Source organism: Hipposideros armiger, unplaced genomic scaffold, assembly GCF_001890085.2.
Source record: "Hipposideros armiger isolate ML-2016 unplaced genomic scaffold, ASM189008v1 scaffold_84, whole genome shotgun sequence".
In the NCBI taxonomy this organism is placed as follows: domain Eukaryota; kingdom Metazoa; phylum Chordata; class Mammalia; order Chiroptera; family Hipposideridae; genus Hipposideros; species Hipposideros armiger.
Genome location: NW_017731434.1, coordinates 3,642,127 through 3,662,022, shown reverse-complemented (window position 1 = coordinate 3,662,022; position 19,896 = coordinate 3,642,127). Strand labels below are relative to the sequence as shown.

The window sequence follows — 19,896 nt, the reverse complement described above, 5'->3', positions numbered from 1 at the left end:
GTTTTAACTGTCATTCAGAGAAACAAAAGTTATAAAGGAATCATTTGTAAGTAAGATGGAATAAAAAGTATGATTAGCTGAATTCTCTGGCATTTTCAAGTATTTTCCATTTGCAACTAAAGTGTATGGTTATTCCAAGCTATTCGATTTTTGGTATATACCCAATAACATTGAAAAATATGTACATGAACATTTGTACAAAAATGTTCACAGCAGCAATATTCATAATAGCTAAAAAGTGGAAATAACATAAATGCCCATCAACTAATGAATGGTTAAACAAATTGTGATGTATCCATAAAATGGAACATTATTCAGCCATAAAAAAGAATGAAGTACTGATACATAATGTAACATGGATGTAATTTAAAAACATTATGCTAAGTGAAAGAAGCCAAATAAAAGAAGCCACATATCCTTTGCTTTCATTTATATGAAATGTCCATAATAGACAAATCCATGGAGACAGAAGTAGATTAGCGTTTGTCAGGGGCTGGAGGAATGGGGAGAGAATGCTAGTAGACATGGGGTTTCTTCTGGGAGTGATGAAAAATGTTCTGGAATTAGAGAATGGTTGTACAACTCTGTGAATACACTAAAACCACTGAATTATACACTTTGAAAGGGTAAACTTTATGGCATGTTAATTTTATCTTAATAAATCTATAAAGTATATGGTGATTGCAACCTATTTATTGAATTTCTAAAAGATGACTTCATATTCTGCTAAACAGAATCTGATAGGATCCAGTATACCTTGTATATTATCATGAAAATTACTTTTGAACCAAACACTGTTTCAAAACATCATTCTCCCTATAATTATAAAACAGAAAACAAAACAATTTTTAAACATAAATATATTTAAAAGTTATAACGCCTATAAAATGCAATCTGTGCATGGGAAAAAGTAAAATATGTATATATATTTTACATATATATATATATATATACATATATATATATATATAAAACAAGTAGTAGCAACATCATTCATAAGCAGCAGTTAGTGTTTATTTTCCCCATATTTTGGTTTAACACCACAGTGGTAGTTTATTCTTTTTTAGGGAAATTACATAAGGTACATACAGCATGTTATGATTAAGTTATAGAAGACTGTGTAATTGGAAAATTAATTCCAAGTAACAACATTTCCTCTAAAAACACATTTATTATTAAACAAACTATTTTAAACTAGTGGACAATAAAATGTGCATATAATTTATTAAGTCCAAGATATATAATATAGTCAACTTGCATAAAATTACATATGGCATTTTAAAAACAGCCTATTGCTAAAATATCAGTAATTCAGGCAATTGGGATTTCCACAGGAGATAAATTGCCATTAATTTCATTTTTATGAAGAAAAGGTCTTAAGAACATTATACTACACTATTAAGAAATGCTATAGCATATTTTAAAAATCAAAATGGTGAAACATATGCATTAGGATATTCTTTTATGGGTACCAGCCCTATAGCAGCATTTCAGATGGTGATTTAAATCTAGTTAATCACATTTTTAAATGACTTAGGTTTTTATTTTCTTGAAATACATATCACATGTATAGTTTAGTTAAGAATTAAAATTTTCATTATAAATGAGAACTTACCATACTGACAATGTAAAGATATAAGAAATAAAGTACTTGGGCAGTCTAGTACTTTATTAGAAATATATCTACTAATGCCACAAAAACAAATTGTAAATACTAAAAATTTCTGATTTGGGAGAAATGAAATAAAAGAATGAATGGTTTTCTCTTCATCTCGAACTATAAAAATCCCTTTTGCCTATTAATTTGACCCGTCTCTATTCATGCAATTTAATGAACCCTCAAAATAATGTACACGTCTTTATACAGAATTCACATCTATATCAGTAAACTGCCAGTCTTTTTATATTTTTCAGTGCCTTATCAAAATATGGGTAACAAAGTTTTTCGTTCTATGAGGCAGGAAGATGTTTCCTAAGTACTTCTTTGGATGATGAAGGTATAGAATCTGGGAAGTACACCTCAAATTCTATTAGGAGGTCACCGCGTTGGTCAGGATTTTTTGGAAACGGCAGCCCATATCCAATAATTCTCCTCCTCATTCCAGGTTTCACAATATCATTTACTGCCATAGGTATGGTTCTTCCATCCATGGTTGGCACGTTAACTGAGCAGCCACACAATGCCTAAAATGGACAAAATAAAATTAACAAACTTCAAAACTTAAAATTCTCAACAAAAATACTGCCAAATGTAGGATGATACTACCAAGGTAAAATTTTAACCTCCAAAATATCAATAATTATGACTATTTCCCCATTAAAATCCCTTTGGTTCATGCATAATCAGACATGTTCCAAAAGAAGGAAAGACAAAAGAGAAGGAAAAGGAAAAGAGAAGTAAAGGATGTCTTCCACATTGCTCTGGAATGAAATGGATAGTTTGAGGCTGATATTACAACAGTCAAGATGCAGGGATGAAATGAGAGATGAGAAGAGGGAGAAATTCAGAACTAGAAAGAAGATAGGAGCAATTACCTACTTCTCTGGAGGGACAACAACGTTAGGACAAGGAATACATTTATTGTTTTAGACAACAGGTATTTACTGAGTGCCTACTATATGCCACACATCCCTGCTAGATGCTGAGCATATATAGGGACTATGAACACATACCCCACCTCAAGGAACACACAAAGAACACAGAAGCAAACTAGTAATTACAATATAGCATGATGTTGGCGCACAGCTATGTGCAGAAGCCTTTTCTGAGAGAAAGGGCACCCACCGTTCACCCTTAGCTTCTGGAAGTACAGAATGCTTGAGCTAAGCTTTGAACCAGTAGCTGGTACTGAGGCAGACTGAGGCAGTGTTCCACAGAGCAGAGCTCAGACAATGACACAGACATATATACGTGATAAGAATAGAGTGAACTTAGGGAACTGAATAATTTATGCGTAGAAATCAGATTAAAAATGACCCTTGATTTTAAGCTAAAGGATTTGGACTTTATGATAGATGCTATGTGGAGTCATTAAAAGATTTTTAAGAAGGGAACTGACATGGCCATATTTGCAAGATTATATAGTCCAATTTGAGAAATAGTGCCTAAAAATAGAATAAGAACTTGTATATTAAACTAGTACCCTTATAAATTATTTTGTCTTTTAATACCTTTTTTGTTATATAATTATTACTCCAAATTAACAATTTTGGAAAAATATCTTATACATGAAGTAAGGTAATATGAGATTATAATGCAGATCTCAAACCATACTTATAAAAACAGAGTAAACCAAATATTAGGTCTCATAGTACATAATCCAGTTAGCACTTACAATTGGCATTGAAGTTGTCAGTATAGGTAACTAAACTTAGAATATATAATCTTATCCATAAAAGATAATAGTACCAGCTCAGAGGATTCGTAGGAGAATTAAAAAAATAAAGTGTAGCAAACATTAAATAAATGTTAGCTATTATTTAAATTTCCTAGATCAGATGCGTAATTATTTGGTTTCAGAATTCTAGGTCTTCCTAACTTACCTCTCGTAAACTAATTTTAGCAGTATAAATTATATTTGATCCATCTCTTTTAAATTTGGGGTGATCTTTATCTTTAATGATAAAAACAATGTCTGCTGGAATACTAGTTGGTGTTTCATCTCCTTCCCTTGGAAAAGTAATTTTGGTGCCTTCTTTCCATCCTTTTTTAATCTCAATGGTGAGAATTTTGTCCTCGGATCTATAACTCCTTCCATCAGGGTTTAACCTTTTTCGAGAAATCTTCATCCGCTTGGTACAACCATTATATATTTCTTCAAGTGATACTCGCAGTTCATGAATAATTGGAGGATCTTGTTTGAGGCGGGATGGCCCCACAGAATTCCTGTCTCTTGGATATCCATTCATGCTGAATCCAAAGGCACTAAAAGGATCTCCATCTACTTCCATTTCTTCAGAATCTCTACCACCAGCCATCCGTCTTCCAAAGAAAATTTCAAAGGGGTTGGAACCTCCGAAAAATGCTGCAAATGTGGCATGAGGGTCGCCATGAAAGGTGTACCGGAAGGTGCCTCCTTGTCCATCAGTGCCTCCTGCTCCTCCTTTCAACCCTAAATGAAGAGACAAGCAGGATTAGAACAAAGCTTGCAACTCTTGAAAATTAAACTTTCAAAAATTGTATTACTAATAAACTGTGACCAACTTAGGATGTAATCCATTAATATTGGCCAGAAATGCTATCATAACTAAATATAGAACAGCTACATAACTTCTGATCATTCCATCCTAAGGTAAAATTTTAGCTTCAAATTCTTCCTCCAAATCCCCATTTTTTATGATAATTTATTCCTGAATCTCTGTTCCACAGGTAAATAAGACAATAAAAATTGGGAACCTCTTATCTCGTAAGCTACTGGTTTGACAACCTGCAGTATATAAATTTGTTTTTAAAAGGTGTCAATTGAAAGGTCTTGAGAAATCAATGCAAAATGCATAACCTAAATCTTTAAGTACCATTATCATCAATGAGCAAAACAATCAACAATATAAAATACCATATTCATGCCAACAAATTTTATTTCAGTCATCTTTTACTGTTTAAGAATTAAAACAGAACTCTTTTTGTGGTGGAAAAATTGTAATATTATGAAAAACATTTTTTTAGACACTAATATTGTTATCACTATCCCAGATAACAAACTTGTTTATCTAGGCATACCACATGATAGCATTAATTTCAACAGCATGTAAAAGGAGACTGAAATCAACAGCTGCCAACCCTCGTGACATGTAAAGCCTCTGGACTGGTTATGTCTGCCTATTGTAGACAACCCGCTTCAGACACCAAGTTAGTGACCCCCTGACCCTGTTCTCTAAGGCTGAACTAAGTAATATTCAGCTCACAAGAGATTATGTATTTGAAGCATCATTTTCTACTACATATGAAAAAAGACTCTACTAAAACCCACAAAACAACAGTATTGTAACTTTTTAAGGGACCAATACTGACAAGGATTTAATATCATTACAGTATCAACAAACTTTCTGAATGAGCCTATGGGCATTCCTGACAAAGGAAACAAGCAGGAACAGAATCTAAAAATTACAAAACTGAAACATTTAAGAGATTAAGTTTAGAGACCCCAATATGTTTAAACAATGAGTAATTTGAGGGCAGGAAATACATTTTATTCATTTCTGCATTGCTCATGCACACAGGGCTGAAAAATGATAGGCCCTCATGTTTACTGAATAAAGGGAATGAACTAATTCTTCAAGTCTCCTAAATGGAAACTTTAAAAGGTGTCTTCAGTATCAGGATAGAGAAGAGACAGAAGCAAAAGCAATATAAAATGTAGTCACACACACACATATATGAGAGATTTAGTAATAAAAAAATTTCTACTGTAATCATGCAGCATGCTTTCAAAGAGACTTAGATTTGCATGTCTTATTCTATTTGGCTACTTCCATCAAAAGGTATACACGTACTCCACTTCATCCAACAGTCTCAGCTGATGTTTAAATTTTTACCTTCATCAATGAATAGAAATCTGGAGAAACCAAGAGAAATCTAATAATCTGAAAATTGTCAACATATGTATTGAATGATATATTCAAATAGCAGTTAGGGATATTCCTCGTAGAAACAGAATAACAAGTATAAGCATGCAGGACAAGAACTTTTAACATGCAGCTCATCCAAAACTTCTTTTAGTTAAATTTTAGTGATTTAGTTATAACTCCAAATGTTAAAAAAAAGAAAAGCTAGTGACAGATTTTTTTTTAAATGATAGGCTATGTATATAACTCAAAATCATGACCAATGCAACTAAACCATTAAATTATTTCAATCATTTCATCTTTTATTCCACAAATACAGTATAATTTAACAGTTAATAAAGTAAACTGAGTAAATTAGCCTGTCCAGTCTAACCCTTTACAAGACAAAATCTAAATGTTTGAACCCATAATGGATTCATAAAAAGAATAATATTTTAAGTTATTACATCACGGGTTTAGCTTTTCCCTAAAACCCCTTTTTTCCTCTGCCAAAAAATGGTAGCTCAATCGGGATTACAGAGTCCCTGAGAAGATTCACACACTGTGTAAAGTGACATTTATCAAAGCTGACAAAAAGCCTCCAACAGAACTTTGAAGTTTTCCTTGACACTAGTCAATTACATTGCTCAGATAAAGGACAAGGCTACTATAATGACTGAGAAAAATCCTACCAAAATTCAACGTAACATGAATTGTTATGCAAGTATCACTGTCTAGCACTTGCAATACTTAGCACCTAATTGTAATAGACATGTCATCAACTATACAGTCAACTCTTTTATTACATACATTTCAATTTCTCATGGAAAATTTTAATTCAACTGGATTCCCTCTGCCATCCAAAATGTTTCCTTAGACACCATTATCCCTTTGTGATCAAGGAATGCACTCCAGAATCAACATTTGCCTATGCTTTATTAAGGCTGCTATTATTTTTAAAACAACCAACAAATTTGCAATCCAAAAACAAACATATGTTTGAGATACTATCCATAACAATGATTTCCACTAGTTAGTTGAGTAAAAGTTTATCAAAAGAAACAGCATTGGAGAAGAAATAGGATTGCAAAGAAAAAATTGTAAGACTTTCACAACTCTTACTTTAAAGAGATCTAATATGTAAAAACCCAGATATATAACAAGACTTAAGAGTTACCAGCATAATAAGATCCTTTAAACAGTTGTGATTCACAAAAATCCAATTAACTTATTTTTAGAAATACATAGTAAATAAAAAGAGATCCAGTTGATTAAAAAATAAGGAACTAAAGAAGCAAATTAGTATAGAGATTAATATACTAAATAAAAGTCTATAAATACAGTGATAAATACTGCCTTTCAGTATTTAAAGTTATTAAACTATAAACAGTAAACAAAAAAAAGGCATAAAGAAATGTTAGAGAACTGGACTACTTTAAGACGTGTTATTGAAAAAAAATTTTTTTTAGGTCTTTTAAAACAAACTTATGTTGACATCCATTGAACAATTCAGAACTAAATCTAAAACATTTTGGGAGAGACTGGCTCAAAATCTAATTTTAAATTTCTGTAGTTCTGTGTTTTTTTTGTTTTCAAGTGAGTCAACTAGGGAGAAAATTTCTGTTTTTTAAAATAGAATTATTACATATCATAAAGTTAACCCATTAAAAATATACAATTCAATGATTTTAGGAAAACTTGTAGAGTTGTGTGACCATCACCACACTCCAGTTATAGAACATTTCCATCAACCTAAAGGGTTCTCTAATTTCTATTTGTAGTTAACAGCCATTCCTACCTCTAGCCCCAGGCAACTACTAATCTGCTTTCTTTCTTTACAAATTTGTCTTTTCCATGCATTGAATATGAATGGCATCATAGAATATATAGTCTTTTATATCTGACTTTTATTTAGCATAGTTTTTGAAGTTCATCCATGATGTAGCATGTTTCATTAAATCATCCTTTTAATTGCTAACTAATATTCCATTGGGGGGGTTTTGTGTGTGTGTGTGTGTGTGTGTGTGTGTGTGTGTGTGTGTACACCACATTTCAGTTATCCATTCACCAAATGGAGGTACTTTCAGACTATCTCCAGTTTGGGACCATTACAAACAATACTGCTATGAACAGTCACATACATGTCTTTATTTTCATTTCTCTTTTATAGATTCCTAGGAGAGGAACTATTGGGTCATATAGTAAATTTAAAACATCTCTATTTTTATGCAATTTTTAAAAAAATACAGCATTTAAAATTGTGGATGTTGGAGATTTTCTAAACATGAATAAACTGGATGACTGGTTCTCTTCGTTCCTAAATACATAATTTAGCGTGTTCAACTCATACACTTCCCAGTTCATGATTTCTTATTCCCACTGTCCCAAGCCTTGAAACATAGAGTCATTGAAAAAAAAAAATTATATCAGGTAAATTAGTAATGGCTCCTGTCATAAAATTCAGTGTTTTGCTACTGCTAGAGAAACCCATAGGGCTATGGAACCAGGCCTACAGGCACTAACAAATCCATGAAAGGCAGAGAAAAAATATTTTCCCATATTTTCACAGTACACCTAAAGGAAATTTTTTTAAAAAGAAGAATGAGACCTTCTGAATAAAGGGCAAATAAATAGAATGCTGTTCTGTAAAGGAAGAATAATTTCTAAAAAAGAATCAAATACAGTAACTTTTATTTAGCTGTATTTTCAAGTAACATAACTAGCAAATGATTTCTAAATAACATATTATTTAAAAACTTAAAAAAATGTATTCTTCCCTCACTACTACCTCTATTGCTTATATAAATTATCTGAGTCAAGAACAAAAAAAGATTCAGGGTACAAAGATGATCCTGCTTTAGTTTTTTTTTTTTAATTAACTCACTGATGACCCATAAAATCAAACTGGAGGAACATCATTCAAGAAAAACACTATTGGGCCAGGCGAGTGGCGCGCTGGTTAAGAGTTGGCTTGGGATGCCAGCTCTGAGCGGCAGGGCCCTGGTTCGGATCCCACATGAAGGGCCAGTGACGCTGCGCCCTCTACAGCTAAGCTGGTGAACAACAGCTCTATCTGGAGATGGGCTGCCATGAGTCGCTGGGACAGCATAGGCTGCAGTGGGGCTGGCCATCAGCAGGAGTGAGCGGCGGTCCAGTGGCCAGCGAACGACTGCCTCACCCGGGAAGAGCGCAATGATAATACTAACATGGGCCAGTGAAGCAACGTCCTCCACAACTAGACAGAAGAACAAAAAGGACAGCAACTTGTCTGTTCCCCTCCCTCAACTTCCCAATAAAATCTTAAAAAAAAAAACATTATTAAAAGGTAATGTTAAACCAAGAAAAATGTATCATTTGGTGACTTGAAAATTCTGAAGACAAATATCCTCAGTAAACACTGAATCCTATGGCTTAGTCGTATGAACTGGAGCTATCAGTGAGACGTGGATCAAAGCAGTGAGTATCTGCTTTTCCATAGGAATTTTTATTTCTGGATTTCTTTACAAAATTATAAAGTAAGTTATTCAGAAAGAGTACTATACTGTTAGTAGTATCTGAGAATTTTGCTTAGCTTTTGAGATGAACCAAATCATAGTATTTTGAGTAGGATGGCCATAGGAGCAAGCAAGACTGAACTGCCCACTATTTGCCTTTTTCAATATTTACTTTATAAGAACCTGACACTGCAGGTCCTCATCACACCAAAGCCAGCAGCAAAAACTGCAATTTTGGGCAACTCAAAAAAAAACAAACAAAAAAACCCTCAACCATAATCACCCTGTTTATCTAAATTTAATTTTAATTTTTTAACTCAAAATGAGCAATCATTGTTTTTATTTTAGGATATATTTCTAATTAAAAAATTTTAACATTAAATGCAATAAAGGAAGCAATGAAATAAAAAAAGTTTTCATAACTATAGTGATTTAAAAGAGAACATTTTGGGAGAAAATAATAAAATAGCTTCGTCCTGATTTTAAAAATTGAAGCTATAGGGATTAAAGTATTTTTTTGTTGTTGTTAATTAGCAACTTAAAATATACTTTATAAGCTACATTTATATGGAGATGAACACACTTAATTTAAAATGCAGAATGATAAAAGAATGATTGATCTTAAAATACTCTATTTATTGGATTCAACTAGTTTCTGATCTCACAAGGCAAGAAACAAAAGTATGGAAGGGAGAGAGGAAAGGGAAGTTGTCATGCTTTCTTCTATACCTAGGTAAGTAAAATTTCAAAAGAAATAATACTACCTACATCAATAATTGTGCTAACTAGGTGTCCATTTTAGGTCAAAAACTGTATTTCTGAGATCTCGTTTTCTTGGCACACAATTACTGTTTACAATTAAGCTAAAAACTTGTTCTGGTATTTTATGACATCAGGAAAATTCTTTCCTCTCCAGGCGGAATGCCAAAAACAACTAGAGAGCTAAATGCCTGGGCCTTCTGTTCCTCAGTGAGACGGCTCCGTCTTGTTCAATCTAAACTAGCTTTGCTATAGAAAGGTAAAAAAAACTTCTTTTGGTTTTGTGAATAAAATATAAACTACCCAGAATCGGAACTGACAATCTTAAGATTTTAAGTGACTGAAGGATCTTTATTGGTTCCGGGGGGAAAAATCATTAAAAAATAAAACATGTTGCATAAGACTTTTGACACAATTCATTAATGTGTATGAGAATGTAAGGTTTCTTTTCAAACATACAATGCTAACATTATAAATCTAATGGTAGAATATGGGTATTAGAAAATGCCAAAATCTAAATAAAAGGCAAAGAAGTACATTTCATCCACAGCTATGTAATATTCATTCATATGATCAGAAATGAAATGTGGCTTTTATCCATTATCTATCTTTCTACTTTTAATATGTCTGAAAATTTAATGATAACCAGGAGGCTGAGAGAGAAAGGAAAAAAGAAAGAGGAAAAACACAGTTGGAGAGAAAGATATTCATAGAATACTTACCTTCCTCTCCAAACTGGTCATATATTTCTCTCTTTTTAGGATCACTCAATACTTCATAAGCTTCTGCGACCTCTTTAAATTTTTCCTCTGCTTGAGGAGATTTGTTCTTGTCCGGATGAAATTTGAGGGCTTGTTTTCGGTAAGCCTTTTTAATATCTTCATCTGAAGCTCCTTTTTCAATTCCCAAAATGCTATAATAGTCTTTCCCCATTTCGAACGCCTTGAAATGAACTTAGATTTCCCTTTGTGAGAGAAAACAGCGTCCCCAGTCTGAGCAGTACAAAGGCTCTAAAAAAATAAACCAAGCTCGGTAATTTAAAAGTTAAAGCACATCAGCAATTCAGCTTCGCTGTCTGAAGGCAGCACGCAGACAGCGTCTCCGTATTTAATTCCTTGCCCAACAGCTCACTTACAGATAAATATACACTACACAGGAGACGGCCTCCTTCTAGATCCTCCCATTTTCACTACGTGTCTCTGTACTTTCTAGAACAGCAAATGCTACAGGACGTCACTTCCCCAGCTGCCTCTAGTCAAAGTACTGAGCTAGGTTTTCTCCTCCTCCATGATTAACTATTCATTCTCCTTCTGGCTCTACCATTTTTATTCCCTTTTTAAGAGGCCAAGTAGATTGAGAAACCAATTATTTCAGCATAGAATGTCATAACTACGCATTTATTTTTACTCCATTCTAGGTGAAAAGGCAACAAAGTAATTATAACCAATAAGCATCCTACATTAAAATAAGTTAAAGTTATTATACAAATAAAAGTACCCTTGAACTTATTTTAGATATTTTCATTTCAATTTCCAGGTATTCAAATGTAAGACATACAATACTAAAATATGGTTTAAATTAAAATTTTCAAATAATTTGTGTCATTTAAAAAATTCCTGGGGTCTATCCATCAAATATACCAGGAAGTCAATATACCAATTTCACGTTGTAAAAACACTATATCATAAACTTCAAAAGCAGTATTTTAAAATAAGGACTTAAATGTGATTTTAGCTAATGATTTTAACTAGGTTTTTGTAGTATACAAGAGTTAATAGTCCTGGCAGACCAATATTTTTCAAATAGTCAGATCTGATTTTAGTTACTTCAACTAAAACAGAATGAGACACCCCCATTCCTATCAGTCACTATTTAAAGAACTGCTGTGCTGCAGGAGAGATAGGAGCAAAGTATCAGGTTACAGACAGAAATACTCATGTTTCTTATAAGACCTTAACTGGATCACCTTAAAATCTGGATATGCTATTTATGGGGCAGTAATGAGAAATATTTTTTCTTTTAAATCCACATTTTTCCTAATTGGAAATATAAATCATTGTCAAAGATTTTAGAAAACAGAAATTAAAAAGAATAAAATAAAAACCTTTATTATACCCCGATAAATATTAGTGTATTTCCTTCTAATCCTTTTTATCCTATGGATATTTATGGTTATTTGTTGTAGTTTTGTATTTTTTATCAATAAAGTTTATATCATATCACTTACATATCCTTTTGATGCCTGCTTTTTAATATATATAGGTATTTAAGAGAAATATTTTGAATGTATATAGCTAATCTTTTATCTCCTATATGGTTTCCTCATCTTTTAAAAAATGTCCCCATTTCTAATATATTGGAAAGACGGATTAATAAGAAAATGTCAAAAGAATTGCATCGAGCCCTCTACTTAAGTAGCTTAAGTCTGTAAACTTAAAAAAAAAGGATCATTTATGAGAAAAAGTAAATGTACATATATGTTTAGAGTATAATGAAAAGGTGTTAACTTCTAAAGACATGGGAACACCTACTCTATATGCCAAGCAGCTTTACATTAATGATTCAGCAATTTTTTTAGAACGTTCATCTTTTTGCATTTTGACAGTTAGGATTTCCTATTTCTCAAAACTCTACTTTAAAAATAACTTGGTATTAGAAATTTATAACCTCTATCTAGCCTACTTACAGGTTATGGAGGTTTGTCAGCTATTCAGCAAATTCAGAAAAGTACTAATATACAAGTCACTTTACGACTCCTACTTTAAAAAAAAAGCATTTGCAAGTTGGAGTCCAGTGTGCAGGGGTCAGCATCTAGAGCAGGGTAAAATACAATAAAAACTGTCTATTCTAGAATTAATTTCCAAGAGAGTTCCTTTAAATATTCATTACCAAAGGAACACTGACATCGATATCTCTGAAAAGCCTAGATTGTTCTGGTGGGTAATACTGGGAGGAAAAAAATATAGATTCTCATATGATTTAATCATTTTCAGAGAGCCAGAAATATAAGAACTTGACATATTAAGATTTTAGAACCCAAAGACTAGGTTTTTTACATTTCTCAGAAATGCATTATATATTAACAAACGGGAAGAAATCTGGTTCTCCACACAAAGACAATGGTGATACAAGGATTTTCATAATTCTTCAAATATCTTAAACGCAGAAATGAACCATAGCGGTAAAGTTGAAAGGCCAGAATTCACCTCAACTTGGAAATTTCAAGTTAATAAAGAAGCAATTATGATTATAAGGCTTTAAGTAACAGTCTTGCTAGCTTTTGATAAAATGAGCAGATACTTGTACACTTCTAGCTTTGTAAATAATTCTTTCAAACATTTGGGAAGTTATTAAAAAATGATTTTAAAAGCCCTATAATACCATACCTGAAAATTTTTCCTTAGAAAATAATTCAAAAAATAAAATTATTATATATACAAACATACTCATGGCAATAAGATATAATAGGGTAATGGATCGACATGATCATTACTAAACTACATAGTATTATTGAGACATTTTACTCTTACATTCGTTTTTTTTTAGACTGAACTGTCTTCTCCACCACTTAGGGGTTTAAAACCCATACACAATCACTTTACATTAAATTCTCATCATACAAGTTTGTATAAGATGAATGTGGGGTTGTTTTTTTGGGGGGAAGCAAGCAATTGTCAACCCTGTAAATAATTATCATGACAAAAATAGAGTATGTAAAGGGAACAGTAGTGGCAACCTTTAGGGGAAATGGAGCAGAGAAAAGATGTGAACAAAGCTTATTTAATAAACATTAACAAAAGTAAGAATAAAAACAAAACAAAAAAAAACTATATAATAATAATCTATTTGAAGTATTACTTAGAAATCACATAAATCCCTGCTTATTTGATGTTACAGGTATGTATATGTATGGCACAAAGTTTGAAGAGAAAAAAAATAGCTAGAGTTAGTACCACATACAATTTTTTCCCTTAAATTTCTTTAAGGCTGCTATATTTTTAACAAAGTTATGAAATTAGTGTATGTATTTAAAAATTTTTACTTTACCATTCAAATGCTGAGATTATTCCATGAAAACACAATTCTTTCATTAAAAGAAAATTACAGAGTCAGATTCTTCTTCTCAATGTTTACAGCTTACAAGGTCAAGTTCTCATGCTAGGGGAGGGGTAGTTATCTCTAGCTGAAGGCAGTTACAGTGTATTTTAAAGACATAATTTTCATTTTTTCAACCAAATCAGAAAACTTTTAATGGCAGCAAAGTTTTTGTGCTTTATAATACATTTGGGGGAAATGTATCACTCTATTTTAGAGAGCCATGGGCCAGGGTTTAGTAAAAATTCTAATGATATTTTATTTTGTTTTCAATAACTCTAAAAATCTTCCTTATTTGGGATACTATGCTTTAATAATAAACATAGAGAAATTATTTTTACACAAGTATGAAGTTTTTATTTTATAATTACAGTTAAAATATTAAATATGAAAATAAACAAAAGAAAATATTAAATATGTTCACATAATAAGCATGAAAGCTAAAGAAAACTGTAATCACAAAAAACTAGAAGTATATAAGTAGTCATTGAACTGATGCCATCTTAACATTCTACTTTGGCTTTATTCATAGACAATAAAAAATAAGTTTTCTTTCTCCAATTCACAAATCATTTCTCATTTTATAATAAATTAGTACAGAGTAGGACAGCACGCCTTCTAGGGTCTCAGAAAATTAATATTAAAATTCACATCATCACACTTAAAATATTTTACCTATGCTCCTACTGAAAACTTTTTCTGTCAATATTTAATTCTTAAATGGTATATTTCTCATTTAGTGATTGGTATTAGTAAATTATGATTTCCAATCCCTGATACTTATCCAAGAATAAGCAAACTGAGGCTCTTTTATGCCTTGTTAATAGTACTTTATTTAGACAGGTGAACATACAATCTCAAATATAAGTATGTAACAATAGTTATAAGCTTTGCTAAGGTGACACCAGGGAATATTGATAGTGCAGTGGTTAAAAGCAGATTTTGGGTTACAATCCTGGCAACACCACTTACTAGCCTGTGTGGCCTTGGATTTAACCTTTCTGTGCCTCAGTTTCCTCATCCTTCAAATGGGATGAACATGAATACCAACTTCATAGGGTTGTTGTGAGGATTGAATAAGCATAATGTGTGATGCACTTAAATGTCACTGGCACATAGTGAGGACTATGAAAATGTTACCTGCTATTATGATGACAATTATTTCATCATATGAACTAGATAAATTTTTTTAAGAAAAAAATAACCATGTGTATAACAAAATGTCCTTATTTACGAACATACACATCCATATACACAAAAACTGCCAATGGCTCTTTCCAAATATTCCAGTTAATATTTGCTACTTACTCATCTTGACTGTTAATATTTCATCATTAAAACTTCACATAGATGGAATTCACTATATTTCAAACACATTCATTTGTATTTCAAATGTGTGCATTGTATTTCAAATACAGTAATCAAGACAGTGTGACATTGGTGAAAGAACAGGCAAATAGATTAATGGAACAGAAGAGGGAGCCCAGAAATATACCCATAAATATCGTCAACTGATCTTTGACAAAGGAACAAAAATAGTGCTAAATAGTGCTGGAATAACTGGACAGCCACTTGCAAAGAAATGAATCTAAACACAGACCTTACACCCTCAATAAAAATTAACTTAAAATGGATCACAGACCTATAAGTAGAATGCAAAATGATAAAACTCCTAGAATATAGGAAAAAGTCTAGATGACCTTGGACTTGGCAACGACTTTTAAAATACGATATAAAAGGAATAATTCATCAAAGAATTGATAAACTAGACTTCATTAAAAATTTCTGCTGAGAGACACTGTCAATGGAATGAAAAGACAAGTCACAGAAAATAATTCAGAAGACATATCTGATAAAGGACTGTTATCCAACATATATAAGAGCTCTTAGAACTCAGTAAGAAAACAAACAACCCAACTAAAAAATGGGACAAAGATCTTAACACACACCTCACCAAAGAAGATACACAGATGGCAAATACATATATGAAAAGATGCTTGACATCGCTTGTCATCAGGAAAATGCAAATTAAAACAACAGTGAGATGCCACTACATAACTTTTTAGAATGGCCAAAATCCAGAACAATAACACCAAATGCTGGTGAAGATGCAGAGCAACAGGAACTCTATTTATTGCTGGTGGGAATGCAAAATGGTGCAGCCACTTTGGAAAACAGTTTGGTGCCTTCTTACAAAAACATACACTTATACTATCCAACAATTGTGCTCCTTGGTATTTATTTACCCAAAGGAGTTGAAAACCTATGTTCACAGAAAAACCTGCATATGAATATTTGTAACAGCTTTATTCATAATTCCCAAAACTTGGAAGCAACCAAGATGTCCTTCAGTAGGTGAATAAACTGTAGTACATCCAGTGAAATATCATTCAGCACTAAATAGAAACCAGCTTTCAAGCCATGAAGAGACATGGAGGAACCCAAAATGTGTATTGTTAAATATTGGGTCTTCAGAAAAGTCATGACGCATGTTTGCAACAGATGGCACTAGTTCATTTTTGGAAGTACTAGAATCATTCTCATCCATGTTATCGCTATGTCATTTGACAGCTGACAGTAATAGCTTCATTCTAAAAAAAAAAAAAAATTGAGCAATTTGGTTGAGTTTTGGAGATTTTACAAGTTGAAGATGGAAGACCAAACTATGCATTTTTGCCATATTTTACTGTTTTACTTCCATAAAGGGAAGAATGCACGTCAAGCTTGTGAAAAGTTGCATGAAGTTTACAGTGACAATGCTCTACAAGAATGTCAGTGCCAACGATGGATGGCTCACAAAATTCCAAGCTGGTGATTTTGATCTCAACAACACTTCTCAGTCAGGGAGCCCACGGAGGTTGATGCCGGCAAAATAAAGGCATTGATCGAGTCAAACCTGTTACACGACACAAGAGATTGCAGAAACATTGAACATCCATCACTCAAGTGTTCACAACCACTTGAAGAAGCACGGATACATAGACAAGCTCAATATTTGGGTTCCTCATGAACTCAAAGTTCACTTGACGGCGCATATAAACATTTGCAATATGCTCATTAAATGTGAGAAAAACAATCCTTTTTTTAAGCGACTGATAACTGGTGATGAGAAGTGGATTGTTTACAACAATGTGGTGCGCAAACAGTCTTGGTCCCAACATGATGATTCGTCTCAAACGACACTGAAAGCAGACATTCATCAGAGGAAGGTTATGCTCTCAGTGTGGGATTTTAAAGGTGTCGTGTTTTTCGAGCTCCTACCAAGAAACCAAACAATCAATTGGAATGTGTAATGTCGGCAATTGGACAGTTTGAACAAATCCATCATCCAGAAACGTCCAGAGCTTGTTAATTGTAAAGGAGTCATGTTTCATTGCGTCAACGTGAGACCACACACAAGTTTGAGGACCCGTCAAAAATTACTGGAGCTTGGATGGGATGTGTTGCCACACCTACCATACTCGCCTGACTTTGCACCGACAGACTTCCACTTGTTTCGCTCTCTTCAAAACTCCTTGCATGGTATAACGTTCAATTCAGATGAGGCTGTAAATCAGCACCTTGTTCAGTTTTTCACAAATAAAGACAGCCCCTTCTATGAATGAGGAATTATGAAGTTCACTGAAAGATGGCAAAAGGTTATCGAACAAAATGGGCAATATGTCATTGATTGATCTTTCTATATATAAATAAATGACCTTTGAAAAACAAACAAAATACGTCATGACTTTTCTGAAGACCCAATAAGTGAAAGAAGCCAATCTGAAAAGGCTACATTCTGGGAAAGGCAAAACTATGGAGACAGTAAAAAGGTCACTGGTTGTGAGAGGTTAGTGGTGAGGGAAGGATCAACAGGTGGAGCACAGATGTTTAGGGCAGTGAAACTACTCTGTATGATACTCAAATAATCGGCACATGCCATTATACATTTGTCCAAACCCACAGAATTTTCAACACCAAGAGTGAATCCTAATGTAAATTATGAACTCGAAGTGATGATGTATCAATACAGGTTCATCAGTTGTAAACATATGTTCCACCTGGTGGGAAATGTTGATAATGGGGGGCTACACGTGTGGAGGCACAGAAGTTATATGGGAAATCTCTATGCCTTCGACTCAACTGCTGTGAATCTGAAACTGCTGTAAAAACTAGTCTATTTAAAAATTTAAAGAACTAAAAATAAATGGGGAAAAGTGCAATGTTTATATTCTTAAAATATGTATCTTTGATTTTAGAGCCAGCAGATCTTTCCAGCCTCAATTTTTGTTGTTGCCCCATATACCGCAATCATACTAAATTACTTAAAAGTGGCCTAGGGAAAACTATTGTTTATCACTGAATCTTAAATTTCTGTTAGTGGACTGGCATAAAGGGTCTACAAATGCCTAAAGAATAAAGAGACCTAATAATTTGAATGCTTAACTTTTAATCTCAGGTGTGCCACTTAATAGGTAGGTCATTTAGGCAAATTATTAATTTCTATGAATTCCTGAGCTCACTTCAGCAGCACATATATTAATTTCTCTGAAATCCTAACTTACAAAGGCTATTGTAAAAATCAGATGATAATATACATGAAAGCAGTAAAATTTATATAATGACATACATATGTATATATAAGTTTTTTTCACTATTTTAAGCTATACAAACATTTTTGCTACCACTTGGAGGTATATTGACAAATCATCTCCCTGCTCAGGAAGTTTTACTCGGTACAAAGTATTAAAAGTAACTACCAGAATCAGCTCCAAAGGACTCAGGCATCCTCCAAGATCATGCCCCATGTCTCTTAGTGTTAAAAAAAAAACACAAAAAAACTGTTCTGGTTTGGCTGGGTGGCATAGTTGGTTAGAGCGCAAGCTCTGAGCAACAGGTTCGCCGGTTCGATTCCCACATGGGTCAGTGAGTTGTGCTGGAGCTGAGCTGCCAACAGGCAGCTGGATGGCTCACCTGGTCAGAGTGCATGCTCATAACAACAAAGTTGCTGGTTTGAGTCCTGCATAGGATGGTGGGCTGAGCCCCCTGCAACTAGATTGAAAACGGCAACTGGACTTGGAGCTGAGCTGCACCCTCCACAACTAAGATTGAAGGACAACTTGACTTGGAGCTGAAGGGTCCTGGAAAAACACAATGTTCTCTTCCCCAAATCCCCAACACTGTTCCCTTCCCCAATTTCCCAATAAAATCTTTAAAAAAATTAAAAAATAACATTTATACAATTTATCAAAAACTTCCATATGCTTTCTCGCATGTAATCTATATATAAACATGCAAACATCTGCTATTGAAACTAGTGATAAGATTTTAAAGAGCTTTTCTATAGCTATCAACTACTAGTGAGCTATTATATTCTTAACAATATTAACATAAACTTAAAAAATAGGCAGTATCTGCTCTAATATTTGGCTGGTGTTTTAGATAATATCTAAGTAATTACATATTATCAAACTATTCGCCATCTTAATAGAATATATATCTTACCTCTCCATGTTATACAGTTGGCCCTCCATATCCACGGGTTCCGCATCTGCGGATTCAACCAAAGGTGGATCAAAAATATATGGGGAGGGCCAGCCAAGTGTTGCGTTCGTTAAGAGCTGGCTTGGGATGCCAGGGGGCGTTGGTTTGGATCCCACATGAGGGACAGTGACACAGCCCTCTACATCTAAGATGCTGAACACCAGCTCAACCTGGAGCTGGGCTGCCGGTGAGTCGCCGGCAATGGCACAGGCTGCAGCCCCTGCTGCAGTGGGTTGCCATGGGTCACCGTATGTAGCCAGCAGCCAGTGTGAGCGGCCAGCAGCCACTGTGAGCCGCGTCCAGAAGCCGGCGATTCATGTGCCTCGCCCGGGAGGAGCGCAATGATGGTGCCAACTTGGGCCAGTGAAGCAACGTCCTCCACAACTAGACTGGAGAACAAAAAGGACAGCAACTTGTCTGTTCCCCTTCCCCCAATTCCCCAGTGCTGTTCCCATCCCCCAATTCCCCAATTTAAATATAT

General features: G+C 33.7%; 1 protein-coding gene across 2 annotated transcripts in view; it reads right to left on the bottom strand.

Annotated features, from left to right (window-relative positions):
• Window positions 1-992: 992 nt before the first annotated feature.
• The window catches only part of DNAJB4 (DnaJ heat shock protein family (Hsp40) member B4), a 39,373-nt gene continuing 20,469 nt past the window's right edge, over window positions 993-19,896 (bottom strand). The window contains exons 1-3 of one of the 2 annotated variants that reach the window (XM_019644022.1): window positions 10,520-11,162; window positions 3,544-4,112; window positions 993-2,184 (exon numbers count right to left, since the gene is read on the bottom strand). In XM_019644022.1, coding sequence (XP_019499567.1) covers window positions 1,951-2,184; window positions 3,544-4,112; window positions 10,520-10,730 — 1,014 coding nt within the window. In that variant the 5' untranslated portion in view covers window positions 10,731-11,162 and the 3' untranslated portion in view covers window positions 993-1,950. Of the gene's footprint in view, window positions 2,185-3,543; window positions 4,113-10,519; window positions 11,163-19,896 lie in introns of those variants that run through there. The other variant, XM_019644023.1, reaches the window with a different exon arrangement.